The 14,818-nt window shown below is 39.9% G+C and overlaps 1 protein-coding gene and 1 pseudogene across 1 annotated transcript; both read right to left on the bottom strand.

Moving 5' to 3' along the window:
• Positions 1-1,641: 1,641 nt before the first annotated feature.
• LOC120433719 (deleted in malignant brain tumors 1 protein-like) lies at positions 1,642-4,368 on the bottom strand (the record flags this gene model as incomplete). Its single annotated transcript, XM_039600493.1, is given in 5 exon segments — positions 1,642-1,696; positions 2,588-2,723; positions 2,846-3,157; positions 3,235-3,594; positions 4,311-4,368. Coding segments are annotated over 5 exon segments (921 nt in total), but the record flags the coding sequence as incomplete, so codon positions are not given.
• Positions 4,369-4,395: 27 nt separating this feature from the next.
• On the bottom strand, positions 4,396-10,754 carry LOC120439326 (annotated as a pseudogene).
• Between the last annotated feature and the right edge of the window lie 4,064 nt (positions 10,755-14,818).

Consider the following 14,818-nt stretch of genomic DNA (forward strand, 5'->3'; position numbering starts at 1 on the left):
TATGTCCGTTAAAGAAAGTAAAGGAGCAATAACACAGAAAAACACATTGACATTCACTTTGCTGCATATCTACAGTTTGTCACCTGAACAGATGACACCAACATCAAAATAATGTCCATAGTAGTTGTTTCCCCATCCTGAGTGTCGACATTCAGTTAGAGAACCTTCATTTCCTGAACACGTCACAGCACTGAGCCAAATCTGTCCAGTTGCTTCACCAAAGTGACCAAATTGGAGATTCCCTAGTGCCGACCCACAGTTTAACTGTCTGCAAACCACCTCAGCATCATTTAAGTTCCAGTTGTAATCAGAGACTGTTCCCCAGATGTTATTGTGAAAGATTTCAACTCTTCCAGAACATCGAGTTGATCCAGACCCAGCCAATCTGATCAGATCTATCAGCCAAAATATATGAAAATTACTTTAACAGATTCTTTTTTTTAATTGTATGCATTTCATGCAGTACACGGAACAACAGACTAATTTGCAATATCATCTCTATCTAACAGTTTTCTCACCTGAACAGATGACAGCAGCATCCTGACCATGTTCACATGTGTTTGATCCAAATCCACTGTGTTGACACTCAGTTAGAGAACTTTCATTTCCTGAACAGGTCACATGGTCAAGCCAAATCTTTCCAGTTTCTGCACCAAAGTGAGCTGATGTAGGAACTTCCAGTGCCGACCCACAGTTTAACTGTCTGCAAACCACCTCAGCATCATTTAAGTCCCAGCCATCATCACAGACTGTTCCCCAGCTGTTATTGTGATAAACTTCAACTCTGCCAGAACATCGAGTCGATCCAGCTAATCTGATCATACCTTTTAGGCAAAAGACATAACACAAAATATATTTTATTATATATCCGTTAAAGAAAGTAAAGGAGCAATGACACAGAAAAACACATTGACATTCACTTTGCTCCATATCTACAGTTTGTCACCTGAACAGATGACACCAACATCATCATAATGTCTATTGTAGTTGTTTCCCCATCCTGAGTGTCGACATTCAGTTAGAGAACTTTCATTTCCTGAACACGTCACATCACTGAGCCAAATCTGTCCAGTTGCTTCACCAAAGTGACCAAATTGGGGATTCTTTAGTGCCGTCCCACATTTTAACTGTCTGCAAACCACCTCAGCATCATTTAAGTTCCAGTTGTAATCAGAGACTGTTCCCCAGATGTTACTGTGAAAGATTTCAACTCTTCCAGAACATCGAGTTGATCCAGACCCAGCCAATCTGATCAGATCTATCAGCCAAAATATATGAAAATTACTTTAACAGATTCTTTTTTTAAATTGTATGCATTTCATGCAATACACGGAACACCAGACTAATTTGCAATATCATCTCTATCTAAAAGTTTTCTCACCTGAACAGATGACAGCAGCATCCTGACCATGTTCACATGTGTTCGATCCAAATCCACTGTGTTGACACTCAGTTAGAGAACTTTCATTTCCTGAACAGGTCACATGATCAAGCCAAATCTGTCCAGCTCCTGCACCAAAGTGAGCTGATCGAGGAGCCTCTAGTGCCGACCCACAGTTTAACTGTCTGCAAACCACCTCAGCATCATTTAAGCCCCAGCCATCATCACAGACTGTTCCCCAGCTGTTATTGTGATAAACTTCAACTCTGCCAGAACATCGAGTCGATCCAGATCCAGTTAAAATGACGGACACAGCTGAAAACAAAACACAGAGAAGACATGAAGGGGACAGAACATACAATATGTTTTAATGTGAAGCCATAGATATCCAGGTTTAGAAGAATTGTAAACTGAGACACGTAATAGTGACAGTCAAAACAGCTTCACCCTACAAAATAACACTCAATAAGAAGGCCAAAGGATTTTCTCCAAACCAGGAAAGAGATCCAACTCTTAAACACGAAATATGATAGAGTTGGTGAGGACTGCAGAACATCCACAATAGGACAGTTGAAGCACAAGACTGTGTTCGACTAACAAGACTAGAAAATAACTAACAAAACTTCAACTTGCAGACTTTACACAACATTTCAAGAACAAGGTCTCCCTAAAACACACACATACAGATGTGTGGCTGACTCCCCCCTCTATGAAGATATCTGCCATGTCCCTCTCATAAACATGCATTTTAGAGTATTACACTTTTCCTTCAAGGCTATTAAAAGGATATCTGTGAACTTGTATGTTTGTCTTTTTTAAGAACTGTATTTCTCTGTGGATCAGAGCTGCATTTACAAAGAAAAATGCAACATTTCACTCTGAAATACTCCACAGTGTGGTTACTGCACATCTCAATTTGACTGCTCACATTGAATTTCAGTAAAAAACAAACCAATGAGTGGATGACAAAGCTGTAAAACAGGAAACTAGAATCACCAAGTTACACATTCATTAGATGATCCAACGTCTCTCTCACCTGAACAGATGACAGCAGCATCCTGACCATGTTCACATGTGTTTGATCCAAATCCACTGTGTTGACACTCAGTTAGAGAACTTTCATTTCCTGAACAGGTCACATGATCAAGCCAAATCTTTCCAGTTCCTGCACCAAAGTGAGCTGATGTAGGAACTTTCAGTGCCGACCCACAGTTTAACTCTCTGCAAACCACCTCAGCATCATTTAAGTCCCAGCCATCATCACAGACTGTTCCCCAGCTGTTATTGTGATGAACTTCAACCCTGCCAGAACATCGAGTTGATCCAGCTAATCTGATCATACCTTTTAGGCAAAAGACATAACAGAAAATATATTTTATTATATATCCGTTAAAGAAAGTAAAGGAGCAATGACACAGAAAAACACATTGACATTCACTTTGCTCCATATCTACAGTTTGTCACCTGAACAGATGACACCAACATCAAAATAATGTCCATAGTAGTTGTTTCCCCATCCTGAGTGTTGACATTCAGTTAGAGAACTTTCATTTCCTGAACACGTCACATCCCTGAGCCAAATCTGTCCAGTTGCTGCACCAAAGTGACCAAATTCGGGATTCTTTAGTGCCGTCCCACATTTTAACTGTCTGCAAACCACCTCAGCATCATTTAAGTTCCAGTTGTAATCAGAGACTGTTCCCCAGATGTTATTGTGAAAGATTTCAACTCTTCCAGAACATCGAGTTGATCCAGACCCAGCCAATCTGATCAGATCTATCAGCCAAAATATATGAAAATTACTTTAACAGATTCTTTTTTTAATTGTATGCATTTCATGCAGTACACGGAACAACAGACTAATTTGCAATATCATCTCTATCTAAAAGTTTTCTCACCTGAACAGATGACAGCAGCATCCTGACCATGTTCACATCTGTTTGATCCAAATCCACTGTGTTGACACTCAGTTAGAGAACTTTCATTTCCTGAACAGGTCACATGATCAAGCCAAATCTGTCCAGTTCCTGCACCAAAGTGAGCTGATCGAGGAGCCTCTAGTGCCGACCCACAGTTTAACTGTCTGCAAACCACCTCAGCATCATTTAAGCCCCAGCCATCATCACAGACTGTTCCCCAGCTGTTATTGTGATAAACTTCAACTCTGCCAGAACATCGAGTCGATCCAGATCCAGTTAAAATGACGGACACAGCTGAAAACAAAACACAGAGAAGACATGAAGGGGACAGAACATACAATATGTTTTAATGTGAAGCCATAGATATCCAGGTTAAGAAGAATTGTAAACTGAGACACGTAATAGTGACAGTCAAAACAGCTTCACCCTACAAAATAACACTCAATAAGAAGGCCAAAGGATTTTCTCCAAACCAGGAAAGAGATCCAACTCTTAAACACGAAATATGATAGAGTTGGTGAGGACTGCAGAACATCCACAATAGGACAGTTAAAGCACAAGACTGTGTTCGAATTACAAGACTAGAAAATAACTAACAAAACTTCAACTTGCAGACTTTATACAACATTTCAAGAACACGGTCTCCTAAAACACACACATACAGATGTGTGGCTGACTCCCCCTCTATGAAGATATCTGCCATGTCCTCTCATAAACATGCATTTTAGAGTATTACACTTTTCCTTCAAGGCTATTAAAAGGATATCTATGAACTTGTATGTTTGTTTTTTAAGAACTGTATTTCTCTGTGGATCAGAGCTGCATTTACAAAGAAAAATGCAACATTTCACTCTGAAATACTCCACAGTGTGGTTACTGCACATCTCAATTTGACTGCTCACATTGAATTTCAGTAAAAAACAAACCAATGAGTGGATGACAAAGCTGTAAAACGGGAAACTAGAATCACCAAGTTACACATTCATTAGATGATCCAACGTCTCTCTCACCTGAACAGATGACAGCAGCATCCTGACCACGTTCACATGTGTTTGATCCAAATCCACTGTGTTGACACTCAGTTAGAGAACTTTCATTTCCTGAACAGGTCACATGATCAAGCCAAATCTGTCCAGTTCCTGCACCAAAGTGAGCTGATCGAGGAGCCTCTAGTGCCGACCCACAGTTTAACTGTCTGCAAACCACCTCAGCATCATTTAAGTCCCAGCCATCATCACAGACTGTTCCCCAGCTGTTATTGTGATAAACTTCAACTCTGCCAGAACATCGAGTTGATCCAGCTAATCTGATCATACCTTTTAGGCAAAAGACATAACACAAAATATATTTTATTATATATCCGTTAAAGAAAGTAAAGGAGCAATAACACAGAAAAACACATTGACATTCACTTTGCTCCATATCTACAGTTTGTCACCTGAACAGATGACACCAACATCAAAATAATGTCCATAGTAGTTGTTTCCCCATCCTGAGTGTTGACATTCAGTTAGAGAACCTTCATTTCCTGAACACGTCACATCACTGAGCCAAATCTGTCCAGTTGCTTCACCAAAATGAGCTGATCGAGGAGCCTCTAGTGCCGACCCACAGTTTAACTGTCTGCAAACCACCTCAGCATCATTTAAGTTCCAGTTGTAATCAGAGACTGTTCCCCAGATGTTATTGTGAAAGATTTCAACTCTTCCAGAACATCGAGTTGATCCAGACCCAGCCAATCTGATCAGATCTATCAGCCAAAATATATGAAAATTACTTTAACAGATTCTTTTTTTTAATTGTATGCATTTCATGCAGTACATGGAACAATAGACTAATTTGCAATATCATCTCTATCTAACAGTTTTCTCACCTGAACAGATGACAGCAGCATCCTGACCATGTTCACATGTGTTTGATCCAAATCCACTGTGTTGACACTCAGTTAGAGAACTTTCATTTCCTGAACAGGTCACATGATCAAGCCAAATCTGTCCAGTTCCTGCACCAAAGTGAGCTGATGTAGGAACTTTCAGTGCCGACAAACAGTTTAACTCTCTGCAAACCACCTCAGCATCATTTAAGTCCCAGCCATCATCACAGACTGTTCCCCAGCTGTTATTGTGATAAACTTCAACTCTGCCAGAACATCGAGTTGATCCAGCTAATCTGATCATACCTTTTAGGCAAAAGACATAACACAAAATATATTTTATTATATATCCGTTAAAGAAAGTAAAGGAGCAATGACACAGAAAAACACATTGACATTCACTTTGCTCCATATCTACAGTTTGTCACCTGAACAGATGACACCAACATCATAATAATGTCTATTGTAGTTGTTTCCCCATCCTGAGTGTTGACATTCAGTTAGAGAACCTTCATTTCCTGAACACGTCACAGCACTGAGCCAAATCTGTCCAGTTGCTTCACCAAAGTGACCAAATTGGGGATTCTTTAGTGCCGTCCCACATTTTAACTGTCTGCAAACCACCTCAGCATCATTTAAGTTCCAGTTGTAATCAGAGACTGTTCCCCAGATGTTATTGTGAAAGATTTCAACTCTTCCAGAACATCGAGTTGATCCAGACCCAGCCAATCTGATCAGATCTATCAGCCAAAATATATGAAAATTACTTTAACAGATTCTTTTTTTTAATTGTATGCATTTCATGCAGTACACGGAACAACAGACTAATTTGCAATATCATCTCTATCTAAAAGTTTTCTCACCTGAACAGATGACAGCAGCATCCTGACCATGTTCACATCTGTTTGATCCAAATCCACTGTGTTGACACTCAGTTAGAGAACTTTCATTTCCTGAACAGGTCACATGATCAAGCCAAATCTGTCCAGTTCCTGCACCAAAGTGAGCTGATCGAGGAGCCTCTAGTGCCGACCCACAGTTTAACTGTCTGCAAACCACCTCAGCATCATTTAAGCCCCAGCCATCATCACAGACTGTTCCCCAGGTGTTATTGTGATAAACTTCAACTCTGCCAGAACATCGAGTCGATCCAGATCCAGTTAAAATGACGGACACAGCTGAAAACAGAACACAGAGAAGACATGAAGGCGACGGAACATACAATATTTTTTAATGCGAAGCCATAGATATCCAGGTTAAGAAGAATTGTAAACTGAGACACGTAATAGTGACAGTCAAAACAGCTTCACCCTACAAAATAACACTCAATAAGAAGGCCAAAGGATTTTCTCCAAACCAGGAAAGAGATCCAACTCTTAAACACGAAATATGATAGAGTTGGTGAGGACTGCAGAACATCCACAATAGGACAGTTGAAGCACAAGACTGTGTTCGACTAACAAGACTAGAAAATAACTAACAAAACTTCAACTTGCAGACTTTATACAACATTTCAAGAACACGGTCTCCCTAAAACACACACATACAGATGTGTGGCTGACTCCCCCCTCTATGAAGATATCTGCCATGTCCCTCTCATAAACATGCATTTTAGAGTATTACACTTTTCCTTCAAGGCTATTAAAAGGATATCTGTGAACTTGTATGTTTGTTTTTAAGAACTGTATTTCTCTGTGGATCAGAGCTGCATTTACTAAGAAAATGCAACATTTCACTCTGAAATACTCCACAGTGTGGTTACTGCACATCTCAATTTGACTGCTCACATTGAATTTCAGTAAAAACAAACCAATGAGTGGATGACAAAGCTGTAAAACAGGAAACTAGAATCACCAAGTTACACATTCATTAGATGATCCAACGTCTCTCTCACCTGAACAGATGACAGCAGCATCCTGACCACGTTCACATGTGTTTGATCCAAATCCACTGTGTTGACACTCAGTTAGAGAACTTTCATTTCCTGAACAGGTCACATGATCAAGCCAAATCTTTCCAGTTCCTGCACCAAAGTGAGCTGATGTAGGAACTTCCAGTGCCGACCCACAGTTGAACTCTCTGCAAACCACCTCAGCATCATTTAAGTCCCAGCCATCATCACAGACTGTTCCCCAGCTGTTATTGTGATAAACTTCAACTCTGCCAGAACATCGAGTTGATCCAGCTAATCTGATCATACCTTTTAGGCAAAAGACATAACACAAAATATATTTTATTATATATCCGTTAAAGAAAGTAAAGGAGCAATGACACAGAAAAACACATTGACATTCACTTTGCTCCATATCTACAGTTTGTCACCTGAACAGATGACACCAACATCATAATAATGTCTATTGTAGTTGTTTCCCCATCCTGAGTGTTGACATTCAGTTAGAGAACCTTCATTTCCTGAACACGTCACATCCCTGAGCCAAATCTGTCCAGTTGCTTCACCAAAGTGACCAAATTCGGGATTCTTTAGTGCCGTCCCACATTTTAACTGTCTGCAAACCACCTCAGCATCATTTAAGTTCCAGTTGTAATCAGAGACTGTTCCCCAGATGTTACTGTGAAAGATTTCAACTCTTCCAGAACATCGAGTTGATCCAGACCCAGCCAATCTGATCAGATCTATCAGCCAAAATATATGAAAATTACTTTAACAGATTCTTTTTTTCAAATTGTATGCATTTCATGCAGTACACGGAACAACAGACTAATTTGCAATATCATCTCTATCTAACAGTTTTCTCACCTGAACAGATGACAGCAGCATCCTGACCACGTTCACATGTGTTTGATCCAAATCCACTGTGTTGACACTCAGTTAGAGAACTTTCATTTCCTGAACAGGTCACATGATCAAGCCAAATCTGTCCAGTTCCTGCACCAAAGTGAGCTGATGTAGGAACTTTCAGTGCCGACAAACAGTTTAACTCTCTGCAAACCACCTCAGCATCATTTAAGTCCCAGCCATCATCACAGACTGTTCCCCAGCTGTTATTGTGATAAACTTCAACTCTGCCAGAACATCGAGTTGATCCAGCTAATCTGATCATACCTTTTAGGCAAAAGACATAACACAAAATATATTTTATTATATATCCGTTAAAGAAAGTAAAGGAGCAATGACACAGAAAAACACATTGACATTCACTTTGCTCCATATCTACAGTTTGTCACCTGAACAGATGACACCAACATCATAATAATGTCTATTGTAGTTGTTTCCCCATCCTGAGTGTTGACATTCAGTTAGAGAACCTTCATTTCCTGAACACGTCACATCCCTGAGCCAAATCTGTCCAGTTGCTTCACCAAAGTGACCAAATTGGGGATTCTTTAGTGCCGTCCCACATTTTAACTGTCTGCAAACCACCTCAGCATCATTTAAGTTCCAGTTGTAATCAGAGACTGTTCCCCAGATGTTACTGTGAAAGATTTCAACTCTTCCAGAACATCGAGTTGATCCAGACCCAGCCAATCTGATCAGATCTATCAGCCAAAATATATGAAAATTACTTTAACAGATTCTTTTTTTTAATTGTATGCATTTCATGCAGTACATGGAACAACAGACTAATTTGCAATATCATCTCTATCTAAAAGTTTTCTCACCTGAACAGATGACAGCAGCATCCTGACCATGTTCACATGTGTTTGATCCAAATCCACTGTGTTGACACTCAGTTAGAGAACTTTCATTTCCTGAACAGGTCACATGATCAAGCCAAATCTGTCCAGTTCCTGCACCAAAGTGAGCTGATCGAGGAGCCTCTAGTGCCGACCCACAGTTTATCTGTCTGCAAACCACCTCAGCATCATTTAAGCCCCAGCCATCATCACAGACTGTTCCCCAGGTGTTATTGTGATAAACTTCAACCCTGCCAGAACATCGAGTCGATCCAGATCCAGTTAAAATGACGGACACAGCTGAAAACAAAACACAGAGAAGACATGAAGGCGACGGAACATACAATATTTTTTAATGTGAAGCCATAGATATCCAGGTTTAGAAGAATTGTAAACTGAGACACGTAATAGTGACAGTCAAAACAGCTTCACCCTACAAAATAACACTCAATAAGAAGGCCAAAGGATTTTCTCCAAACCAGGAAAGAGATCCAACTCTTAAACACGAAATATGATAGAGTTGGTGAGGACTGCAGAACATCCACAATAGGACAGTTGAAGCACAAGACTGTGTTCGAATTACAAGACTAGAAAATAACTAACAAAACTTCAACTTGCAGACTTTATACAACATTTCAAGAACACGGTCTCCCTAAAACACACACATACAGATGTGTGGCTGACTCCCCTCTATGAAGATATCTGCCATGTCCCTCTCATAAACATGCATTTTAGAGTATTACACTTTTCCTTCAAGGCTATTAAAAGGATATCTATGAACTTGTATGTTTGTTTTTTAAGAACTGTATTTCTCTGTGGATCAGAGCTGCATTTACAAAGAAAAATGCAACATTTCACTCTGAAATGCTCCACAGTGTGGTTACTGCACATCTCAATTTGACTGCTCACATTGAATTTCAGTAAAAAACAAACCAATGAGTGGATGACAAAGCTGTAAAACAGGAAACTAGAATCACCAAGTTACACATTCATTAGATGATCCAACGTCTCTCTCACCTGAACAGATGACAGCAGCATCCTGACCATGTTCACATGTGTTTGATCCAAATCCACTGTGTTGACACTCAGTTAGAGAACTTTCATTTCCTGAACAGGTCACATGATCAAGCCAAATCTGTCCAGTTCCTGCACCAAAGTGAGCTGATGTAGGAACTTTCAGTGCCGACCCACAGTTGAACTCTCTGCAAACCACCTCAGCATCATTTAAGTCCCAGCCATCATCACAGACTGTTCCCCAGCTGTTATTGTGATAAACTTCAACTCTGCCTGAACATCGAGTTGATCCAGCTAATCTGATCATACCTTTTAGGCAAAAGACATAACACAAAATATATTTTATTATATATCCGTTAAAGAAAGTAAAGGAGCAATAACACAGAAAAACACATTGACATTCACTTTGCTCCATATCTACAGTTTGTCACCTGAACAGATGACACCAACATCATAATAATGTCTATTGTAGTTGTTTCCCCATCCTGAGTGTTGACATTCAGTTAGAGAACTTTCATTTCCTGAACACGTCACATCACTGAGCCAAATCTGTCCAGTTGCTTCACCAAAGTGACCAAATTCGGGATTCTTTAGTGCCGTCCCACATTTTAACTGTCTGCAAACCACCTCAGCATCATTTAAGTTCCAGTTGTAATCAGAGACTGTTCCCCAGATGTTATTGTGAAAGATTTCAACTCTTCCAGAACATCGAGTTGATCCAGACCCAGCCAATCTGATCAGATCTATCAGCCAAAATATATGAAAATTACTTTAACAGATTCTTTTTTTTTTTAATTGTATGCATTTCATGCAATACACGGAACAACAGACTAATTTGCAATATCATCTCTATCTAAAAGTTTTCTCACCTGAACAGATGACAGCAGCATCCTGACCATGTTCACATGTGTTTGATCCAAATCCACTGTGTTGACACTCAGTTAGAGAACTTTCATTTCCTGAACAGGTCACATGATCAAGCCAAATCTGTCCAGTTCCTGCACCAAAGTGAGCTGATCGAGGAGCCTCTAGTGCCGACCCACAGTTTAACTGTCTGCAAACCACCTCAGCATCATTTAAGCCCCAGCCATCATCACAGACTGTTCCCCAGCTGTTATTGTGATAAACTTCAACCCTGCCAGAACATCGAGTCGATCCAGATCCAGTTAAAATGACGGACACAGCTGAAAAGAAAACACAGAGAAGACATGAAGGGGACGGATCATACAATATTTTTTAATGTGAAGCAGTAGATATCCAGGTTTAGAAGAATTGTAAACTGAGACACGTAATAGTGACAGTCAAAACAGCTTCACCCTACAAAATAACACTCAATAAGAAGGCCAAAGGATTTTCTCCAAACCAGGAAAGAGATCCAACTCTTAAACACGAAATATGATAGAGTTGGTGAGGACTGCAGAACATCCACAATAGGACAGTTGAAGCACAAGACTGTGTTCGAATTACAAGACTAGAAAATAACTAACAAAACTTCAACTTGCAGACTTTATACAACATTTCAAGAACACGGTCTCCCTAAAACACACACATACAGATGTGTGGCTGACTCCCCCCTCTATGAAGATATCTGCCATGTCCCTCTCATAAACATGCATTTTAGAGTATTACACTTTTCCTTCAAGGCTATTAAAAGGATATCTGTGAACTTGTATGTTTGTTTTTAAGAACTGTATTTCTCTGTGGATCAGAGCTGCATTTACAAAGAAAATGCAACATTTCACTCTGAAATACTCCACAGTGTGGTTACTGCACATCTCAATTTGACTGCTCACATTGAATTTCAGTAAAAACAAACCAATGAGTGGATGACAAAGCTGTAAAACAGGAAACTAGAATCACCAAGTTACACATTCATTAGATGTTCCAACGTCTCTCTCACCTGAACAGATGACAGCAGCATCCTGACCACGTTCACATGTGTTTGATCCAAATCCACTGTGTTGACACTCAGTTAGAGAACTTTCATTTCCTGAACAGGTCACATGATCAAGCCAAATCTTTCCAGTTCCTGCACCAAAGTGAGCTGATGTAGGAACTTCCAGTGCCGACCCACAGTTGAACTCTCTGCAAACCACCTCAGCATCATTTAAGTCCCAGCCATCATCACAGACTGTTCCCCAGCTGTTATTGTGATAAACTTCAACCCTGCCAGAACATCGAGTTGATCCAGCTAATCTGATCATACCTTTTAGGCAAAAGACATAACACAAAATATATTTTATTATATATCCGTTAAAGAAAGTAAAGGAGCAATGACACAGAAAAACACATTGACATTCACTTTGCTCCATATCTACAGTTTGTCACCTGAACAGATGACACCAACATCATAATAATGTCTATTGTAGTTGTTTCCCCATCCTGAGTGTTGACATTCAGTTAGAGAACTTTCATTTCCTGAACACGTCACAGCACTGAGCCAAATCTGTCCAGTTGCTTCACCAAAGTGACCAAATTGGGGATTCTTTAGTGCCGTCCCACATTTTAACTGTCTGCAAACCACCTCAGCATCATTTAAGTTCCAGTTGTAATCAGAGACTGTTCCCCAGATGTTATTGTGAAAGATTTCAACTCTTCCAGAACATCGAGTTGATCCAGACCCAGCCAATCTGATCAGATCTATCAGCCAAAATATATGAAAATTACTTTAACAGATTCTTTTTTTCAAATTGTATGCATTTCATGCAGTACACGGAACAACAGACTAATTTGCAATATCATCTCTATCTAAAAGTTTTCTCACCTGAACAGATGACAGCAGCATCCTGACCATGTTCACATGTGTTTGATCCAAATCCACTGTGTTGACACTCAGTTAGAGAACTTTCATTTCCTGAACAGGTCACATGATCAAGCCAAATCTGTCCAGTTCCTGCACCAAAGTGAGCTGATCGAGGAGCCTCTAGTGCCGACCCACAGTTTAACTGTCTGCAAACCACCTCAGCATCATTTAAGCCCCAGCCATCATCACAGACTGTTCCCCAGCTGTTATTGTGATAAACTTCAACTCTGCCAGAACATCGAGTCGATCCAGATCCAGTTAAAATGACGGACACAGCTGAAAACAGAACACAGAGAAGACATGAAGGGGACGGAACATACAATATTTTTTAATGTGAAGCCATAGATATCCAGGTTTAGAAGAATTGTAAACTGAGACACGTAATAGTGACAGTCAAAACAGCTTCACCCTACAAAATAACACTCAATAAGAAGGCCAAAGGATTTTCTCCAAACCAGGAAAGAGATCCAACTCTTAAACACGAAATATGATAGAGTTGGTGAGGACTGCAGAACATCCACAATAGGACAGTTGAAGCACAAGACTGTGTTCGACTAACAAGACTAGAAAATAACTAACAAAACTTCAACTTGCAGACTTTATACAACATTTCAAGAACACGGTCTCCCTAAAACACACACATACAGATGTGTGGCTGACTCCCCCCTCTATGAAGATATCTGCCATGTCCCTCTCATAAATATGCATTTTAGAGTATTACACTTTTCCTTCAAGGCTATTAAAAGGATATCTGTGAACTTGTATGTTTGTTTTTTAAGAACTGTATTTCTCTGTGGATCAGAGCTGCATTTACAAAGAAAAATGCAACATTTCACTCTGAAATACTCCACAGTGTGGTTACTGCACATCTCAATTTGACTGCTCACATTGAATTTCAGTAAAAAACAAACCAATGAGTGGATGACAAAGCTGTAAAACAGGAAACTAGAATCACCAAGTTACACATTCATTAGATGATCCAACGTCTCTCTCACCTGAACAGATGACAGCAGCATCCTGACCATGTTCACATGTGTTTGATCCAAATCCACTGTGTTGACACTCAGTTAGAGAACTTTCATTTCCTGAACAGGTCACATGATCAAGCCAAATCTGTCCAGTTCCTGCACCAAAGTGAGCTGATGTAGGAACTTTCAGTGCCGACCCACAGTTGAACTCTCTGCAAACCACCTCAGCATCAATTAAGTCCCAGCCATCATCACAGACTGTTCCCCAGCTGTTATTGTGATAAACTTCAACCCTGCCAGAACATCGAGTTGATCCAGCTAATCTGATCATACCTTTTAGGCAAAAGACATAACACAAAATATATTTTATTATATATCCGTTAAAGAAAGTAAAGGAGCAATGACACAGAAAACACATTGACATTCACTTTGCTCCATATCTACAGTTTGTCACCTGAACAGATGACACCAACATCATAATAATGTCTATTGTAGTTGTTTCCCCATCCTGAGTGTTGACATTCAGTTAGAGAACCTTCATTTCCTGAACACGTCACAGCACTGAGCCAAATCTGTCCAGTTGCTTCACCAAAGTGACCAAATTGGGGATTCTTTAGTGCCGTCCCACATTTTAACTGTCTGCAAACCACCTCAGCATCATTTAAGTTCCAGTTGTAATCAGAGACTGTTCCCCAGATGTTATTGTGAAAGATTTCAACTCTTCCAGAACATCGAGTTGATCCAGACCCAGCCAATCTGATCAGATCTATCAGCCAAAATATATGAAAATTACTTTAACATTTTTTTTTTTTTAAATTGTATGCATTTCATGCAGTACACGGAACAATAGACTAATTTGCAATATCATCTCTATCTAACAGTTTTCTCACCTGAACAGATGACAGCAGCATCCTGACCATGTTCACATGTGTTTGATCCAAATCCACTGTGTTGACACTCAGTTAGAGAACTTTCATTTCCTGAACAGGTCACATGATCAAGCCAAATCTGTCCAGTTCCTGCACCAAAGTGAGCTGATCGAGGAGCCTCCAGTGCCGACCCACAGTTTATCTGTCTGCAAACCACCTCAGCATCATTTAAGCCCCAGCCATCATCACAGACTGTTCCCCAGCTGTTATTGTGATAAACTTCAACTCTGCCAGAACATCGAGTTGATCCAGCTAATCTGATCATACCTTTTAGGCAAAAAACATAACACAAAAT

The sequence above is a fragment of the Oreochromis aureus genome, linkage group 3 (genome assembly GCF_013358895.1).
Source record: "Oreochromis aureus strain Israel breed Guangdong linkage group 3, ZZ_aureus, whole genome shotgun sequence".
Classification (NCBI taxonomy): domain Eukaryota; kingdom Metazoa; phylum Chordata; class Actinopteri; order Cichliformes; family Cichlidae; genus Oreochromis; species Oreochromis aureus.